Here is a 19091-nt window from a genome sequence, read left to right on the forward strand (position 1 = left end):
AGGTGTTATGGGATGGTGCTAAATTTGGGATCAATAATGTCCAAGATGGCTTCTTCATCACACACGCTGATGTGAGCGAGATAATATTAGGAGACAAGTGTTTAAACATCTCCATTCTACAGCTATGGCTTATGTAAGTGTATACCCATATTAGCTCAAACATTTGTACACTGTACAATTCACTTAGCTAGTTTAAATAACCTATTAACAACTTTTATGAAAAAATGTTTTACATAGGTTTATTCATGATTGGAGTGCGAGCATTGGTTATGGAGCATTGTATGGGTTCCTTGAACCTCAGTGTATCCACAATGCAAACAGTAGACGTCAAGAGTGTGAAAATTACATTGGAATGTGGTTGAAGGAAGCAGGAAAACAAATTTACATAGCACCTTATTTAAATCAGAAAGTTGAGCAAATAATGTTGGTCAAGTACGGTAATGTTGAACATATTAACTTAATGAAGTTTCTTTATCTGTTCAGGGCCCATTGGCAGCTCCTTGTATTGTGCCCAGGTGACAATGTAGTGGTTTGGTTTTGTTCTTTGCGAAAGAGGCCGGATGCTGCCATCAAGGGTGCAGTAAACAGGTTAGTGTTGCCTCTACCGTGCCTCAATGACATTTTGCACTCCTACAGCAAACCACCAATGATCGTAATGCTTTGTTTCTATTTTAAAAATAGTGCAATGAAATCAGTCACCAAAACTGCAGAGGGAAAGCCACCTTAGCACGGGCCTAAGTGGATTGAAGCTAAGGTACATGTTTATTTAAATTCCAAATGCCATATGGATGCCATTTCTGTTTGCGTTGACTGAATTCACAATGTTATGTGTGTGCGTATGTCGTGTAGAGTCATGTTCAAACAGGAAATTACGAGTGTGGATACTATGTTATGCATTGGATATGGTGCATCGTAACTGGTAGATTGAAGGATGACTGGATTCACGTATGTTTATGATTTTTGATTTACATGTTAATGTAATTAGAAGTCAGTAGTTTTGACCTCATGCTATGTGATTTACTAAATTCATATATACATGTGCAGTGGTTTTCTGATCGATCAGCGGTAACAGAAGAGACCATCACCACACTTCGGCATAAATGGGCGGCATATTTTATCCAAATGAAGAAATGTGAACCAAGAACAAATTAGATAACTTAGGAACAGTTTTCGTTGAAGCCAGAATTTTTTTTCTCTGCTTTGAACAGATGAATTGTTTCAGTTAATACTTTAGTTGTATATTGAAATTAATTTTATGTCTGCTTGAACAATTTCCTATCCAGCCCTTCATTGTGGGCGTGTGCCTTGAACAGTACATTGTTTCAGTCCACAGCTGAGTTGTATATTCAAATTAATTTTGTCTTTGCTTTTTCTTTCACTTAATATTTGATAACTAACTTTTTTGCTTGCACTTAATTGTCTATGATAATGTTGTCGTGTCATTAACATTAAAAGTTAGAATTGCTGAGTTTAAACCCAGCTAGGTAACTTCAAATTAGGGTGGTGGTGACAAGGACTACAAGGAGGTACCCCCACCTCCTTTGTTTGAACCTGCAGGTGAGCTGAAATCATCAGGGTGGTGGTCATCTTTGTTGTTCCTGTTGCTACCATGTTAAGTCTCATGGATTTGTTTCTTGTTGTTGCTACAGGGGGACACATCAACCAAGCTGTGACCTTCAGCAGATCTTATTACAAGGTAATCAGTTCAATGGAGATATGGCTGAGTCACTAGGGATCCTTAATTAAGCTGTGTGTCTTAATTTAAGAAGCATTTTCATCTGCTTAGGATTTCCAAAGTCCTTATAAATGTTTTGTTCTTCCAAGTTTCAATAGCCTAAAAATTGGTGGTTTTCTATCCTCCTATGATACAAAAGTAAAAAAAATTAAATTGAGTAGTTAATAAAAGATAAAAGCAAGTTGTAGTTGACAAAAAAACATGGTTTAAAAAAGAAGTGATGAAGATGTACCGAATTTGTAAAACTAGAGGCTAAAAGTTTGTATACTCATTAATGTGTAATATATGTTGCTGCATTTTTGTTTGAACAGAAATTAAGTGTTGACTCATGCTTTGTGAAAAGAAAATTGCCTTCTGTATTAGGTTTCACTACCAGCTGTTAAAGTAGCAGCTTTGCTCCATTTTTTTTTATTTTCTTTGTTATCTGTTTTAGTAATTTTCTCAACAGGATTCCTTATCCTCCATTAGTCTCTTTCTCATATGCCTACATCTTTTGTATCCTCTAATCTGAAAATGTTCTAGATTGTATGTTGCTTTGATGGTGCCTTTTATGCAAGATTATTCTTCCCTTATAGTAAATAACATGTAAGTTGTATATTGTCATATGAGCTGGATGTAAGTAATTCTTTATCTTACCTTTTCTTGTATGCAGGGAGCTTGCAAAAGATTTTGTTGTTTCTGGGACTGCATCTGAGTCTCTGTATAGTGCTTCTGAGGCAATGTTTAAGCCTGACATGGTAGGTCCCAAAGACTAACTTGTTTTGTCTTATATTTGGTTTTGTGAATCAACATAGTCGTGTTTGTATCATACTTTTAATATGGATAGTTTCTTGTAATTGACCCAAAACACAATTTGTTTTTGGTACAATTATAGACATTAATATATTATATTGCACCGTACTTGTAGAGTAAGTTTCATTGTGAAAGTATAGACAAATAATCAAATCATCATACGTTAATGCCTAATAAGTTTAACTAATCATTGTGCAAGTGAATTCAGGATGATTTTTGTTTGGGATGGGGGGGAGTTTTGTATGAATACATAATAAAATGCTATTGCATATGTAGACATGTATGAACTTAATTCTAATAGTTATTGACTTACAAAAGTGCAGCATTAGTGCAATGTCTAATAAATGGGGACTGAATTTGGATGGAAACAGATATCCTATGGTGTGTTAGCATCTTGGATTCAAAGAGAAAAGGTCGTTAAAGCTTTAATAGTGCCTTGATTTTGCAGTTTGGTTTCACCATCGAAGTTGTCCGCCTTCATACTTGTGATTTAACTTCGAAGATTTTTAATTATAGTTTTACAATGTTCATTAAAGATATGCATGCAACTTATATTTTTTTGACTTGGTTTCTGATCTTGACACAAGAACCAGAGGAATTGTTTGAGACCATCTCCCAAGCACTGCTATCATCTGTAGATCGTGATTGTTTGAGTGGCTGGGGAGGACATGTCTATGTTGTGTAAGATTTACAAATTCTTATTCTCTTTGTAGTTTGGTCTTTACATATTTATATGTTGCTCTTGTCAATTTCTGAGCTAAGTATTCACATTTACTGTATATGCACTTGTCCATCTTACAAGCCACTGGCCGGACCGAAAGTTCTGACTAATTAAATGTATATTTGTCTCCATTATTAGGATCAGGTTCAAATTATACGACCATTGTGCACGTACGATAACCTCAACAGCTTGTGGCTTGGATAAAAAATATATATAGTCGTTTTTACTGCACAATTTGCTGCTTAAAAAAAACACATTCAACGACGGTTCTACGGATAGGACCGTCGTAGAACCTACAGATTTCTACAACGGTCATCGTGAGCAGACCGTAGTAGTATAAGACCCTCTCTTAAGACGGTCGTCGGCAAAATAAGACCGTAGTAGTATTAGGATCATTCTACGACGGTCCTTAATGGACAACCGTCGTAGAACACTATAATGTCAATGACGGTGCTTCATCAAGACCGTAGTAGTCTTAAGACCCTCTCTTACGACGGTCGTCGGTAAGAGAAGACCGTAGTAGTATTGGGACAAGTCTACGACGGTCCTATAGAGACAATCGTCGTAGAACCCGATTATGTCTACGACGGTGTTGTCCCCATGGCCGTCATAGTCCTTCCTTAGTTCTACGACGGGGCTGTCGGGTAGCCGTCTTTGAATGGTTGGCCATTCTATGACAGTCTGTAGGAGACAACCATCGTAGAACATGATTAGGTCTACGACGGTGTTGTCCCCATGGTCGTCGTAGTCTGTCGTAAGTTCTAAGACGGGGCTGTCCAGCAGCCCATCTTAGAATTCTAGAAACTCTACGACGGTTTTCCTTACCTGTCGTTGAAATCCATTGCATTTATTACGTCGTCGTAGACGACGACGATCTTCAACCGACGTAGTATACCGCTTTTAACCGACGTTGAATTCTGCTTTTGTAGTAGTGAAAGTTGCAAGATGCTTGCTTACTTTTAACAAGTCTAAGGTTATTCAATTCTCCAACGTAGGAGAACCCCACACTGAGTTAAGAACTTTAGTAAAAGAGGAGAAACTGAAAAAAGAGTGGGAAATCATAAAATGTGTTGTGAATGTCGTATCTCATTTGTGTCTCATGAGAAAAGATATGATTCTGATCCTTATTCTTACAATGATGGTAGCAAGAACCAGATGCTCTCAACTTTTATTTCTTAAGTTGCTCAAATTGGTATAGTATAATTTTCCTTTTTCAAATACGTTTCAGTATATATGATTTAGTATAAAAGAGAAGTTATACGCATCAGGAGAAAAAGAAATTGTTTGGACAACAAGTTATGAATATTACTAAAGAAAAAGGTCATCTAATTAAATTATTTTTTATCATCTATCAACTCACGTGTTATATTCTCCTGCCTCTAGAACTTGGTGTGCCAAAGATTTAAGATTTTATTTCTTCTTTAAACCTCTTTTTATTTTGTGATTGACATTCAGTTTCTCTTAACTCTCCTTTAATATAATCTCTTTCTCTTTAAACCTCTTTTTATTTAGTGATTGACATTCAATTTCTCAAATATAATTTACCCTAAATTCATTGGCAGGTACACTCGTTATTCCCAATATTATGGATCCTAATTCTCCTTAGGCGAGCACAATCAATAATAAGTTCCAAGGTCAAGAAATCACAAAGGAATGCAAATAATCTGACCTTATTCCTTGGTGCAAGATTTATGTTATTATTGAATCAACACAGTTTAAACCCTAATTTTTCAATTACAAATTTAAATTAAAATACATTCCAGAAGAGTGTCAAGGGAAAACTTGGGAAAATTCAATAACTCAAATCACATAAAAAGATTTTAGGATTCAGATAACAAATCAATTACAAAAGGTTTGAATTAAGGTTAATCCTAACCTAATTCTAAGAAACTTATTTAGAAATGCATAGTCAATAAAGAAATAAAAGGAAGAAGGGAATAAGTATCCATGAATCTTCAAAAATAGTTCCGGGACTCCTCAGTTTTTAACGTCTGATGATGAATCCTCAAGTTCTCTCTCACTTCCAGTCACATAAGATGTCAATGAATGATACAATTATATTTTTTTTAACAAAACAAGCTTTGCGGCTTATGGACTACAGAAGGCCGCTAGGAACCACTTTTCTGCGCCTAGTTCGAAAATTAGGATGTGTTGGCACAAGTCTTATTGGTGTTGGGAGACTTCTTTCATCTTTTAGGCAGTTTGCGAGCAAAAATGGCTTCCGAAATCTTCAATAAAGTTGTAAATAATTTTGTTTTACAATTTTTTACATTGGGGCCTATGTCGTTCGATCTTTTCAACTTTGAGATATGCTCTAACACTCCACTTATGCCAAGTTGTTAGGACAACTGTAATACCCTAAGAGGCATTATCATAAACTCAAGGTATACCCTAAGAGGTCCTTGTCATTAGAAGGGATCTGTTAATTGTTGATGTGGTCGTTAACTTGTTACATCAGCAAGTTAGGTGTCAAACACTATCACACACCGACCTAATCACCAATCGTGTGCTGCGGAACATGAAAGCAGAGTGGTGTCACAAGCAGAGAATCCCCTTCAAAGCAGAAACGGTTACAGGGAAACACAACGGCAAAGTTACCAACAAAGCCGCATTAGAAGCCACGCGAATAACGGTGTCATTTTTGGTCAACAAGCTCGAGGGAAATGGAAATGGAAAGGAAAACAATGATAACATTAATTTTCCTTTGAGTGTTGAAGACACAAACGGCGTCGTTTACGAGCTTCAGGTGTTGGCGAAGACAGATTTAGATATAGTCGAGCTTGTATAGCCGAAGCGAGAGCGATTCTACTATTGGTTCAGTTCCTTAATGTGGGGGAGAATTCAAGCCTACAGGTTAACGTCGTGACAATGATGACAACGAAGGTGTTTAACTTGTCGGGTGTGCCAACACGTAGGAGGAGGCTGGGGAGGAAGACGTGTGTCTTGAGCGGGTTGGTAGGGTTGGCGAAGAGTGGGCCAAAGTGGTCAAGGAGGGACGCGCTAGCGGCGATGTTAAATTTGGTGGTTGTTAACTCGTTGGAAAGTGTACCAATTTGTCACAAGCAGTAAAGTAAAACGGAAGTTCAAGTGTCAAGTCCACAGGAACTTTATTTGTACTTAAATTGGAGCAAACCCAATTTTTAAGCAATTTACAAAGTAAAGGAGATAATGAATTGTAAGTATGAAATTAAAGGGAAAAGTAAAAAGCAAGAAGATAAGAAAAATAAATAATAATTTGAATGCAAAAGATGACATCAAAATGCAAATGTGTTGGGGCCTATCATGCCAAAACTACTTGTGATGTAATGTTAATAATTTTTTCTATGTAATGTTATCCCAATTTTTGCCCACATCTATTATGATATTTTATCTTTAGTTTCCCGCATGAAGAGCTTAATTAATCTATTTTCTCTCCCAAATTCATTTACAAAGATAAAATAATAAATTGCATTAAGATTAAAGATGCATGAAATAGGCTAAACAAACATCACTTTATTCCTAGCAATGATTTCATTTAGATGTCCTTTTCCAGTTCTTTAGAAAATAACTATTTTCCAATGCATTACTTCCTAAACAATGCATGAGTATGGGTGATCAGACCATAATCAGCAACAATAAAGCACGGAAAAGAACAATAAAAACTGCAATTGCATTAAATAGATAGTAAGGAAGAGTAACATTACAAGAGGTTGGTCTGCCAAGCTCCCAACAATGGAGGTTTAGTCTCTCATAGTCATGAGAGGCTTTACACTTTAGGGGTTGATGTGGATAGAAGAAGAAGAAGAAAAGGGGGGAATGGTTATAGAAGGATGGTTTCCCCTATTAGAGATGCTCAAATTTTGGATGTATTCATTAGAGAATTTTGAGTCTCGGTGTGTATTTCTCCTTTGCTTCCTACTCCTTTTATAGGCCTAAGGTAGCTTAAAATTCACGCTACCTCACGCTAGGCGGGCCTTTTGGGCTTAGCGAGTATGACAGTAATTACGCAATTAGCACAGCACTAAGCGTGCCTTGGGGCTTCTTCATGGGCCTTCTTCCCGCTAAGCTTGAGCTGACCGCTGAGCGAGGTGACGTGCTAAGCCTGTTTTGTGCGCTAAGCGAACTGTCTCAATCTTTAACTTTTTCTTCAAGGCTTTTTCTTCAAGTTTTTGTATTAATTTTCCTCCAAAGCACTTGTAATTTTCTTTTTTTGAATCCTGCTGGTAAAAAATTAACATGATATTAAATTCTTCGTTATTTCATTTAAAACAACAGTAAAATAAAGGAATTCTAATCATTCTTAGTCAAAATTCACTATCAATTAAACTCAAATTTTGCAATTATCAGTGGCGGATAGGGAGACAGTGGTGAGGTTGGTGGAGGAGGGTGTGATAGGGATGGCAACAATGTCAGAGGAGGGTGTGAAGATTTTGGGGGCAGTGGTGAAGAGGGGTGGGTTAGTGGCAATGACAGTGTTGTACACTAGGATTAAGAGGTTGGGGGCATTGCTGAGGGCGAGGAAGAGTGCAACGACGACGCTAGTGACTCAGTTGAGGATTCTGCGATGGTGGGCAATGGGGCTCGATGGTGTGGGGAGAATGAAGGGTTCACGACAACTACTACCATGGTTGCTTCCTCAACTACAGTGAAGGAGATTCTCTACTTGCGGCACCACGTTGTTATCATGTTTCGTAGCACACGATTCAAGATTAGGTCGGTGTGTGATACCTTGCACAAAACTTTTTAAATATTAGAGATTCATCTCAAATGAAAAATTTATTAAAGATAAAATACAAAATTTGAAAATATATGAAGGATCAAAAACATATTTAAGCTAACTTATTATACATGAAAGTTTGTAATTCAATATGAATGTAAAAAAAGTTTTTACATTGTAAGTTAGATAAAAAGGGGGAAAGGGCTATGTTTTATGAGTGGGAAGGGTAAAAATAAGTCATATAATTATACAAAAAAATTAAGATTTAAAATTATATGATTACTTAAAAATTCATTTGAATTTTAAAAAAAAGTGACACATGTTTTAATCTTAATAACTAATAATAATAATTATTGACTAATATTTATTCTTTGCTCTCACGTAAAAATTACTCTTACTATATACATTTATCTATTTTCATACTTTGTTTAGTTTATAACCTTATGGCATATAATGATTATTTTGGGAAATTACTTTTTTTAATTTGCAACTTCATTGTTGAAATTTTGCTCATTTATATATTATTATTTACCTGGGCATGTTTGAGTAAACTTATTTATAGTATTTTTAAAAGAAAAAAAATAAATGAATTTTTTGATAAATTCAAAGCAGAAGTTAATTTATAAAAGTTTTCTAGTTTTAGAGAAGATATATATATTTACCTATAAAAATAGAATTGCTAAGAGAAACAACTCTTCCTCACGCGTCTGAGTGGGAAAGTGAGAGAGAAAGGAGTTAGATCTTAGAAATGACTGATAAGAAGACAAACTCACATTTTTGTGCACTGTTATCTAAATTCGATATACGAGAATGTAACTCTCACTGTTGAAAACAAAGCTATTATATTCATGACGCCTTCAAAGCCCACTCCTACTACCGTTCTTTCACTGTCTACCATTGACATGTTGGATAATATAAATTTATTTAGTCCATTAATCAAGTATTAGGTCCATTAAGATTATGTTACTAATTTAAAGAAACTTTTAGAAAAATATAAAAATAAGGAAAAATAATATTTAATTAAAAAAGTGTGTTGAATTAAGTAGTTGAATTTTTTTTGTAAAACTCTCCCTTAAATTAAAATATGTGAAAATTTTCTTAATATATCTAAAACTCTTCCTTAAAACCTATAAAAAAATGAGAAGTTATCATTTTTAAGTGGAAAAAAAAAATTAAAACAAAAATATTTGTCAAGTAATAAAAACTATTCTTTCAAATATTCTCTCATCTTTTATTTCTCTCAAATATTTCTTATAACCTTCTCCTTTTCAAAATGACAATGTTCCCGAGCACAATTTCTTATTGCAAAGCCTTCATGTATACCGATCGGCAAGCCACAATTCCCTTAACACTACCAAACTTGACCCTGCAAAAGTGATCAAAGAGGTCCTCTCAAAGGCTCTCTTTTACTATCATCCTCTTGCAGGAAAGCTAGTAAGACATGCTGATGGAAAACTAAGAATCAACTGCACCTCCCATCAAGGAATTCCATTCATTGAGGCTATTTGTAATTGCAACCTCTCTTCTCTTCATTACCTAGATGGTAATGACGTTGAAATCGAAAAGTGTTTCGATCCATTTTCCTTCTGAAGATGAATTTGGAAACCAATATCCTTTGGTTTTCAAGGTGACTAAATTCCTGTGTGGAGGTTTCATATTTGTAGTGGGCTGGTCTCACGCTGTTTGTGATGGAACTGGTGTATCTCAGTTCTTACGAGCCGTGGCAGAAATTGCAAGAGGAAAAACCGAGCCCTCTTTGAAACTTGTGAGGGAAAGAGAGAGACTAGTTGGCACGATCACTATTCAACCCATGAAAAATCCCATGGACAATGCCTCTCTTGCAGTTTCACCATTTCTGCTAAGCACAGATTTTTTGGATGAATACTATAAGGTGGACAGAGAGAGCATAGCAAGACTCAAGATGAGTTTGACGAAAGAAAGTGGCAATGAAGAAAGTACTGAGAAAAAAGGGTTAACAAATTTTGAAACCCTAGCTGCGTACATCTGGAGGTCAAGAACCAGAGCCTTAAAACTGAGCTACGATGGAGAAACTATGCTAGTTATCATAGTAGGGGTGAGACCACGCTTGCTGCAGGATTCTTTGCCCGGTGGATATTACGGGAATGCCATCACGCAAGCATTTGTTACGTTACACATGAATTATTTTGTTGCTCTTATAGATTAACTTGTCCTAAGAGCTTTTTTTGATACTGGTAAGAGCTTTCATCTCTTCCTTGAACTTGGGCATGGCAGAACTAGGTAGAGATACGTAAACCCTAGCTCCTCCACTCGTTGAAGGATCCAAATTACTGGGAGGCAAGATCGTGCACAAACCCATTGATCCATAAATGTCGCGTGGGGATGGCATCGTATTGACTAGCTCCTTCCACCCAAAATCAACATTTTCCAACAAACCCAAATGTCTCCAATCCATCAAAATCGTTATTGCACCACTCTCATAATTATACTTCACTGATTTGGGCGTTTCCATACTGTCGATTGGGTGTCTTATATAATTACTGTTAATAGCAACTTTTTTGCTCTTTCTGATGAGTTTCACAACCTCCAAAAGAGCTCTTACGTTCGGCTCCCTCACTGTTAACATAACATATGCCTCCACAATGGTGTTTCCGTAATATCCACGGGGCAAAGGATCCAGCAAGTGTGGTCTCACCCCTACAACGATGTTCAACATAGTTTGATGATTAGTTTCCCCATCGTAGCTCAGTTTCAAGGCTCTCGCTCTTGACCTCCAAATGTACGCAGCTAGGGTTTCAAAAGTTGTGAACCCTTTCTTCTTAGTCATGCATTCTTCATTGCCACTCTCTTCCATTAAACTCATTTTGAGTCTTGCTGTGCTCTCACTGTCCACCTTAGAGCATTCATGCGAAAAATCCGTGGTTGGCAGAAATGGTGAAACTGCAACACAGGCACTGCCCATGGGATATTGTAAGGGCTGAGTTGTAATTGTGCCCACTAGTCTCTCTCTTTCCCACACGGGCTTCACAGAGGGCTTAGTTTTTCCACTTGCAAGTTCAGCCACTGCGGGTAAGAACTGAGATGCCCCAGTTCCATCACAAACAGCGTGGGACAAGCCCACTACTAATGTGAAACCCCCACAGAGGAATTTAGTCACCTTGAAAACCAAAGGGTATTGGTTTCCAAATTCATCTTCAGAAGGAAAATCGATCGCAAAGCGTTATGCGATTTCGATGTCATTGCCATCTGGGTAATGAAGAGATGAGAGGTCGCAATTGCAAATAGCTTCAACGAATATTGGAACTCCTTGATAGGGTATTGATTTCGACGCCATACATGCTGGTGATTTGTGATTGAATAAAAGTATAAAATTATTTTATACAAACAATATATAAATTAGAACTAATAAATAAGAGTCATACAGTTATGCATGAATAGAGTCAACATAAAAAAGTTAGTAAATGATCACATGATTCTTACAACAACAAAAATCATGTATGCTTGTCTTTTACACTAGGTAAGTTTTTGTTGCAACTGTGTCCACAACTGCAACCTCTTTCCTAGTTTTTAGGAGTTTAATTTTAAATTTACAGTTCAAATATTAGAAAATATTAGTCTGTTTTTAAGTTTAAAACTATGATACAAATAAGGAATGTATTCATTATGCTTTGTGTTCTTTATACAGAGTAAAAAAGATAGATACAGTTTTGTGTAATTTGAAAAGGGAATTAGGGGCGAGGATGGGACGAGGACGGCCGAAAAAATCGGTGTCACCGTCGCCGGAAACCCCAAACCAAAACACCACACCAAAGAAGCATAATCATTGTGAAGAAGTGAATCATATTGTTGGATCGTCGAATGGATCTTCCAAAGGCCTAAAGAACCTGGAATCGATTGAAGAACGTCCCCAATTTGAAAACCTATGTGAAAAGGATGGAGAGGAATCGAAACCTGAATCGGAGGAACCACGAAGGCTGTGGGTGGATGTACTGAGTAATAACAGAAACCCTGCAAATGGTATGGTCATCGAATATGTTGCACCAAAAATTGTCAATGGCGACATCGAGATTGACATAGAAGAGGAAGATATAGCTTCAGAGATGAAATTCTGGGAGACAACTTTGATTATGTATGTCCTTGGAGGCGAGGTTAGTATGCATATGGTTAAACAATTCATGATGAAAACTTGGCATTTTGTTCAATTACCGAATATGTACTATCATGATGATGGTTATTTCCTTCTTAAATTTCAATCGAACCAAGATATGGAATTGGTGTTGATGAGGGGGCCATATACCATCAGGAACATGCCAATGCTTATTAGAGAATGGAAACCTGATTTTAACCTGAAGCAAGACATGCTACGGACTCTTCCTATTTGGGTACAACTCCCTCAACTGCCATTGCATTTATGGGGTGGAAAAAGCCTAGGCAAAATTGGAAGTGCTCTTGGAACACAATTGGTTATTGACGAAAGTACTGCAAATAAACTTCGGGTCTCGTATGCACGGATTCTAGTAGAGGCAGATGTCACGCCAGAACTGAGAAACGAAATTACTATAAAGGACAATGAGGGGCGGAGGATCACTCAAAAAGTCGAATATGAGTGGAAACCAATGTTTTGTGATAAGTGCCAAAAGTTTGGCCATAAATGTGGTGAAGTAAAGCCAAGGAAGCAATGGATACCCAAACAAAAACCACCAGAGCAAAGGATACCAGTTGTAACTATTGTGCCAGACAAAGTGACGCCAACTGAGCCAAAAGAAAAGCACCCAGATGATACTCTTGAGGACTGGAGCGTGGTTCCCAGTACAAGGAAGGATAGAGGAAAAACAAAGCAGAATGAAGGAATTCCACCACCTATCAATTGCAAGAATGGTTTTGAGACACTAAGAGGTTCGAATGGCCCTTTAGTGATTCGAGACTGTGGTACATGATCGTCGCTTGGAACGTTCGGGGGCTGAACAAAATGGGCAAGCTAAAGGATATTAGCTCCCATCTCCTACAGCTTGATCCAATGATTATTGTACTAATTGAAACTAGAGTGAAGAAATCAAAAGCTATAAATATTAGGAAAAAACTGAGGTTCAAAGGTATGTATCTTGATAATTATGTTGATCATGATAATGGGCGTATTTGGCTGTGCTGGGATAACAATAGAATAGACCTAAAATTTGTCCATAGTTCTAGCCAGTTGGTGCACTGCGGTGTGTATAGTCTGGATGGGATTTTTAGATATTGGCTCACTCTGATTTATGCGTTAAATAAGCTTGAGAATCGTAGAATTCTATGGAAGGATATTGTGACTCTGCATAGCCACCAGCAAGGTCCATGGTGCCTGATAGGTGACTATAATAATGTTGCAAAAGCTCAAGATCGCATAGGAGGTAAAATGGTGACGGAAGCTGAATATACTGATTTTTCTGATATGCTTGAGCAGACTGGTCTGGCCGAAATGCATAGTCAAGGAGACTATTTTACTTGGTCAAATAAGCATGTAGAAGGCACCATTTACTCGAGAATTGATAGAGTTCTGGCAAATGTTTTGTGGTTTTAGAACAATCCGGATGTGAACCTTCACATCATGCCCCCAAATGTCTCGGACCACGCTCTTCTATAGCTGCAACACCGCGATAGGGTAATTCTGAAAAAATACCACTTCAAATTCATTAATGGAAGTGTCGATCTGGATGGTTACAATGATGCGGTCTCGGCCAGCTGGAGAGAGCCAATCACAGGCAGACCTACGTTCGTGGTCTGGGAAAAATTAAAGCGTCTACAGCCAGTTCTGAGAAATTTAAGTAAACCACTGATGCATCTCAAACAGAATATTCTCCAAGCCAGGGGGAACCTGCAGCAGGCTCAACTTGATCTATCCATCGACCTGATGAACAGTACCAATATTGCTAAGGTAAAAAAGTACACTGATGAACTTATTTACTTTCAGGAACTTGAGGAAAATGTTCTTAGGCAGAAGGCGAAGATTGATTGGCTAAAATTAGGTGATGGCAACAATTCATTTTTCTACGCAACCATTAAATCGAGGGCTACTGCTAAAGGGATGAACATGCTAAGGAAGATTGATGGTACAGTTTGTGCAACTCAGGAAGATATTGAGAATCTGGTCCTGGAGTTTTATGGTGAGCTGATGGGGAAAAAATCTATCAATCTGAAGCATATAGATGCAGCTGCTATACGAAGAGGTGGGCAATTTTCAATGGAGCAACGGCAGTTTCTTGTTGCCCCAGTCAGTGATCAGGAAATCCTAAAAGCGCTGAATGGTATAGGCGATTTGAAGTCTCCCGGTATCGATGGATACGGGGCAAAATTCTTTAAATCCAGTTGGGATACTATCAAAGATGATATCAATAATGCAGTATATGACTTTTCAATAATGATATATTGCTTAAGGCATTTAACTGCACTATTGCAACTCTTATTCCCAAGCATGAGAAGGTTGTCTCTGTGAAAGACTATAGACCGATTGCAGGATGCACTATCTTATATAAGATTATCTCAAAAATACTTACAACTAGGCTTGGAAAAGTTTTGAATAGAATTGTAAGTCCGTGTCAAGCGGCCTTTGTTCCTGGACAGCAGATCCATAATCACATTCTGCTGGCCTATGAGCTTATAAGAGGGTATGCTAGGAAGAATGGAACCCCCCGATGCATGATTCAATTAAACCTTCAGAAAGCGTATGACATGGTGGACTGGTTTGCTCTGGAAACTATTCTGCTGGAAATAGGTATTCCTAAACAATTTGTTAAGTGGATTATGCTTACTATCACTTCCGTCACCTATAGGTTTAATATCAATGGTAATTACACCAAATGTATGAAAGCTAATAGGGGCATACGGCAAGGGGAGCCCTTATCCCCGATGTTGTTCATTATTATCATGGAATATCTCAATAGACTCCTCCACAAAATGCAAAGGAATCCTGATTTCAATCATCATTCCAAATGCGAAAAGCTAAATATTACTAATTTGGCCTTTGCTGATGATGTCTTGCTTTTTGCTAGAGGAGATTGCAGATCAGTAGAGATGTTGATGCAGACCTTGAATACCTTCTCTGAAACAACTGGTTTAGTGGTAAACCCGAGTAAATGCAATATTTACTTTGGGGGGGTTGATGCTCCTACGAAGACTGATATTATGAAGCTGACAGGTTTTAAAGAGGGGCCCCTCCCTTTTAAATACTTAGGTGTACCCTTGACTAGTAAGAAGTTGTCTATTTCTCATTATCTCAGTCTAATTGATAGAATAACTGGAAAGTTTAATCACTGGAGTAATAAGTTGTTGAGTTATGCAGGTCGGCTACAACTCATTAAGAGTGTTACCTTTTCCATAGCAAACTACTGGATGCAATGTTTTCCGTTGCCTAAGTTTGTTATCCATAAAATTAATATTGTTTGTAGGACCTTCCTTTGCACAGGTGGTGTTGACAAAAGTCGTAAAAGTCCTGTAGCCTGGACTAATGTCTGCAGGCCTAGGAAATACGGGGGTTTGAATGTTATTCACCTCCAAACGTGGAATCATGTCACTATGATGAAACTACTTTGGAGTCTTAGTGAGAAGGCAGATAATTTGTGGGTAAAGTGGGTACATACCTACTATTTAAAAAATCAAAGTATAATGGAGATTCCGCAGAAGACAACTCAATCTTGGATTATGAAATCCATTCTCAATCAAAGAGTTCATATTAATAATATGCAGAGTGATTTGGGCCAGAAGGATAGGGGAAAATTCAGTATGAAGACACTGTATTTGAAGATGCGATGTGAAGGCTCCAATGAGGTTGTGTGGAATTGACTTTTTTGTGGTAACCCTGCTAGACCTCGCGCTTTAATGACTCTATGGCAAGCCTGCCACGGTAGGCTACCCACAAAAGATCGTTTGCTAAGATTTGGAATGCTAGGTGATAAGATTTGTTGCTTCTGTGAGGGACCAGAATCCCATGATCACCTTTTCTTTGGATGTAGTGTCCTTGGTGATGTGTGGAAACAAGTCCTTAAGTGGATTCAGGTAAAGCATCATCCTCAGGAATGGAATGAAGAGCTAAAATGGATTATTAGGCACGGTAAAGGAAAGGGACATAAGGCCTCTATTCTGAAGCTGGCAGTGACTGAAACTGTCTATGGCATCTGGAAATACCGCAATGCTAAGATTTTTGAAGAAATTGTAGATAATACGAACATAGTTGATTATATTATAGATAATATAGTTTATAGAGGGTGGTATAACAATAAACTAAAATCTCACATAGCTCATTTCATGATGTTTTGAGTTTTTTCCTCTTTTGGTCCTTTTGTCCTTGTTGATGGCAGGATCATTTGATCGCCTTGTAATATTGGTTTTTTTAATTAATAAAAGTCCCTTGATTCAAAAAAAAAAAGATAGATACTTCTCTCCGCATTATTTTTCTTCCTCTCATATATCCCAAAAAATAACAAATTTGTATCAAGAGCTATCATATGATGGATATGTGAGATTGACTGAACCTACCCAACACTCCTACACACAAACACATACTAGAATGAGTTCATCCATTCCAGTTTTGCTTCCACCTATGAAACACCGACACGGACACCGGACACGATACGGACACGGACACGTGCACACCTGTAATGTCCAAAATATAAAACGTAGTACGGGTGTCGTGTCGGTATCGAACACTGACACGGACGCGTGTCGGACACCGAACACGGTAAGGGACTAGGGTGTCCGTGCTTCATAGGCTTTCACTATTCAATGGAAAACATTACCACCTCTAGGCTATTAGAACGGAAACCTATCTTGATGCTTGTGATCTATGGGAAGATATTAAAGACATATACGAAGTTCCACCCCTACCGGATAATCAACGGTTGCTCAAATAAAAAAAATCACGAGAGGAGATAGAGAAAGTCAAAGGCAAGAGCAATCTTGTTTGGAGCAATATCATCCACTATGTTGATTAGAATAATGACACTAAAAACACCAACAAGATTGGGCAGTTTTTGAAGCAAGAGTACGATGGAAATGAAAAGGTAAAAGTGATGCAAGCTTTGAACTTGGTCCAAGAAATTGAGATGCAAAGAATGAAGGAATCATAAACAATTAAGGAATATTGTATCAGGATTCTTTACATAGTCAACAATGTAAGGTTCCTTGGTACTGATTTTTCAGATGATAGAATTGTTCAAAAATTTCTAGTCACATACTTGAAAAATTTGAAGCCACAATTGTATCTCTAGAGAACTCAAGGGATTTATCAAGCATAACTAAAGAAGGCTTATGAGGCAAGAAGTATACGTAGTGGGAGTTTTCCAAGTCAAAAACTACAAAGATAACAAATACAACAAAAACAACAATACATGTGTTTCTCCACCCTATCCCCTATTGTAAAAAAAAAAAAATCATCCACACAACAAATGTTGATGAAGGCCAAACGCAAAATGTCAAGTGTGGTTAGTTGGGACATGTAGGTTGCATTTGCAAGTCTAAACCAGAGGAAGCAAAGGTGACCCCGAAGGAACAAGAAGATGAACAAATCTTTGTTTCAACATACTTTGTTATAAGCAATAAATCCAGTGATTCATGGTTAATAGATAACGGTTGCACAAACAATATGACCAATGATCAGAAACTCTTCAAGGAGCTTGACAAACTATTGTTTCCAAAGTAAAAATTGGAAATAGTGATTTCATCTCTCAAGGGAAAAGGGACCATTACTATTGAAAGCTTGACAAGTTTGAAATATATCTCTGATGTGTTCCTAAGATTAATCAAAATGTGTTAAGTGTAGCTTAGTTGCTAGAGAAAGGCTATAATTTATCTTTTGAACATAAAACTTGTGCGATTAAAGATACAAACAACTTAGAAGTGTTCAAAGTTTATATAAAAGAAAAGAGTTTTTCCTTAGATCTGATGAAGGAGGAGCAAGAAGACAATGAAGATGACAATACTAACAAGAAACAGAGAAGAAGTAGTATGAGAAAAACCTTGAAGACCAAAGTCTCAAGAAAATAAGCTACTAAGAATGTGATGGTGGTTCCACCTAAGAAATATGATGACAAAAATTACAAGCAAATAAAAGAAGAAAAGCAAAAGTCAAATTTTAAATTTTTTGAGAATTTAAGGAGTATACAGCTCTTAAGTCAAGAAGGGGATTTGTTGCAAATGTGCCCATAACAACTACAACCTCTTTCCTAGTTTTTAGGAGTTTAATTTTAAATTTACATTTCAAATATTAGGAGTTTGTGATTCTGTTTTGAAATCTAAAATTATGTCGCTATGCCTACAAATTATGTCGTCATTAAGAGTTTGTGTATCAGTTATGCTTTGTGCTCTTTATATAAAGTTGCTTCAATAAAATAATAGATACTTATTTGTATATTACTTGACTTCCCCATAAACCCCAAAAAAAAACAACAGTTTTCATTGATTTGTGAGGGAAACATTTTGAAAGGGGTGAACTAGAAGAGATTTAAACAAATTTATCTTTTTATTTTGGTGAATTAGAAGGAAAAAATGTCAAAATTATGTCCCACCTAAATAAAATTTATCTTATTGGAGAAAAACCAAACTAACATGTATGTGATCAAGTTGGTTTAGGTTAGATTTTTAAAAAATCACAAATTCAACCCAATTTAACTAATAAAGTTTTAATTAAGTTGGACCATAAATTTGATCATCATCGAAAACATCTCTAATAATACCATAAAGGAAAAGTAATCTAATTAATTATAATTCTTTGTACTTGATTTTATCACAAGTCTGACATCCAATATTGCAAAAGTTGAATAATGTTTCATATAATAAATTAAATAATGGGTAAAAAATAATAAATAATATTAAAAGGTTAATAAAGTAGGAATCAAATTTTTTAATTAATATAAAAGAATATAATTTGAAACAAGTGTACAGAAATTTCTCTCCATTTTCTTTTTCACTCATCTAAATAAGTGAAGAGAAATTATCCCTTTTTCATTTTTATTTCTATCCATTCAAACATGTCTTTTACTCTTTTTTTTATTTCTATCATTCCTATTTCTATTCTCTCTTTTTTTTCTTTTCTATTTCACTCTTAATCCAAACAAAGTATTAATGTTGACCAATTTTTACTTGCTCGATTTTAATTTCCATATTTTTCAAATTGTCATTTTAATACCAATATATTTCAT

The 19091-nt window shown here is 36.6% G+C and overlaps 1 protein-coding gene, 1 long non-coding RNA gene and 2 pseudogenes across 2 annotated transcripts; 3 read left to right on the forward strand and 1 right to left on the reverse strand.

Moving 5' to 3' along the window:
- The first annotated feature begins 483 nt into the window (after positions 1 to 483).
- Positions 484 to 1406, forward strand: LOC121174893 (uncharacterized). The gene is made up of 4 exons (XR_005891495.1): positions 484 to 588; positions 682 to 754; positions 850 to 945; positions 1045 to 1406. It is a non-coding gene; the product is annotated as an uncharacterized lncRNA (long non-coding RNA).
- A 4360-nt stretch (positions 1407 to 5766) lies between these two features.
- On the forward strand, positions 5767 to 10129 carry LOC100794089 (spermidine coumaroyl-CoA acyltransferase-like; annotated as a pseudogene).
- A 6-nt stretch (positions 10130 to 10135) lies between these two features.
- LOC100794626 (spermidine coumaroyl-CoA acyltransferase-like) lies at positions 10136 to 11257 on the reverse strand (annotated as a pseudogene).
- A 4517-nt stretch (positions 11258 to 15774) lies between these two features.
- LOC102663778 (uncharacterized) lies at positions 15775 to 16212 on the forward strand. The gene has a single exon (XM_006580763.1). The coding sequence runs from the start codon at positions 15775 to 15777 to the stop codon at positions 16210 to 16212; it is 438 nt and encodes a 145-aa protein (XP_006580826.1).
- The last annotated feature ends 2879 nt before the right edge of the window (positions 16213 to 19091 follow it).

The sequence above is a fragment of the Glycine max genome, chromosome 5, assembly GCF_000004515.6.
Source record: "Glycine max cultivar Williams 82 chromosome 5, Glycine_max_v4.0, whole genome shotgun sequence".
In the NCBI taxonomy this organism is placed as follows: Eukaryota; Viridiplantae; Streptophyta; class Magnoliopsida; order Fabales; family Fabaceae; genus Glycine; species Glycine max.

Bases quoted from the DNA above. Each gene is read 5' to 3' on its own strand.
- LOC102663778 (XM_006580763.1), top strand. From the start codon at position 15,775: ATGACTCTATGGCAAGCCTGCCACGGTAGGCTACCCACAAAAGATCGT.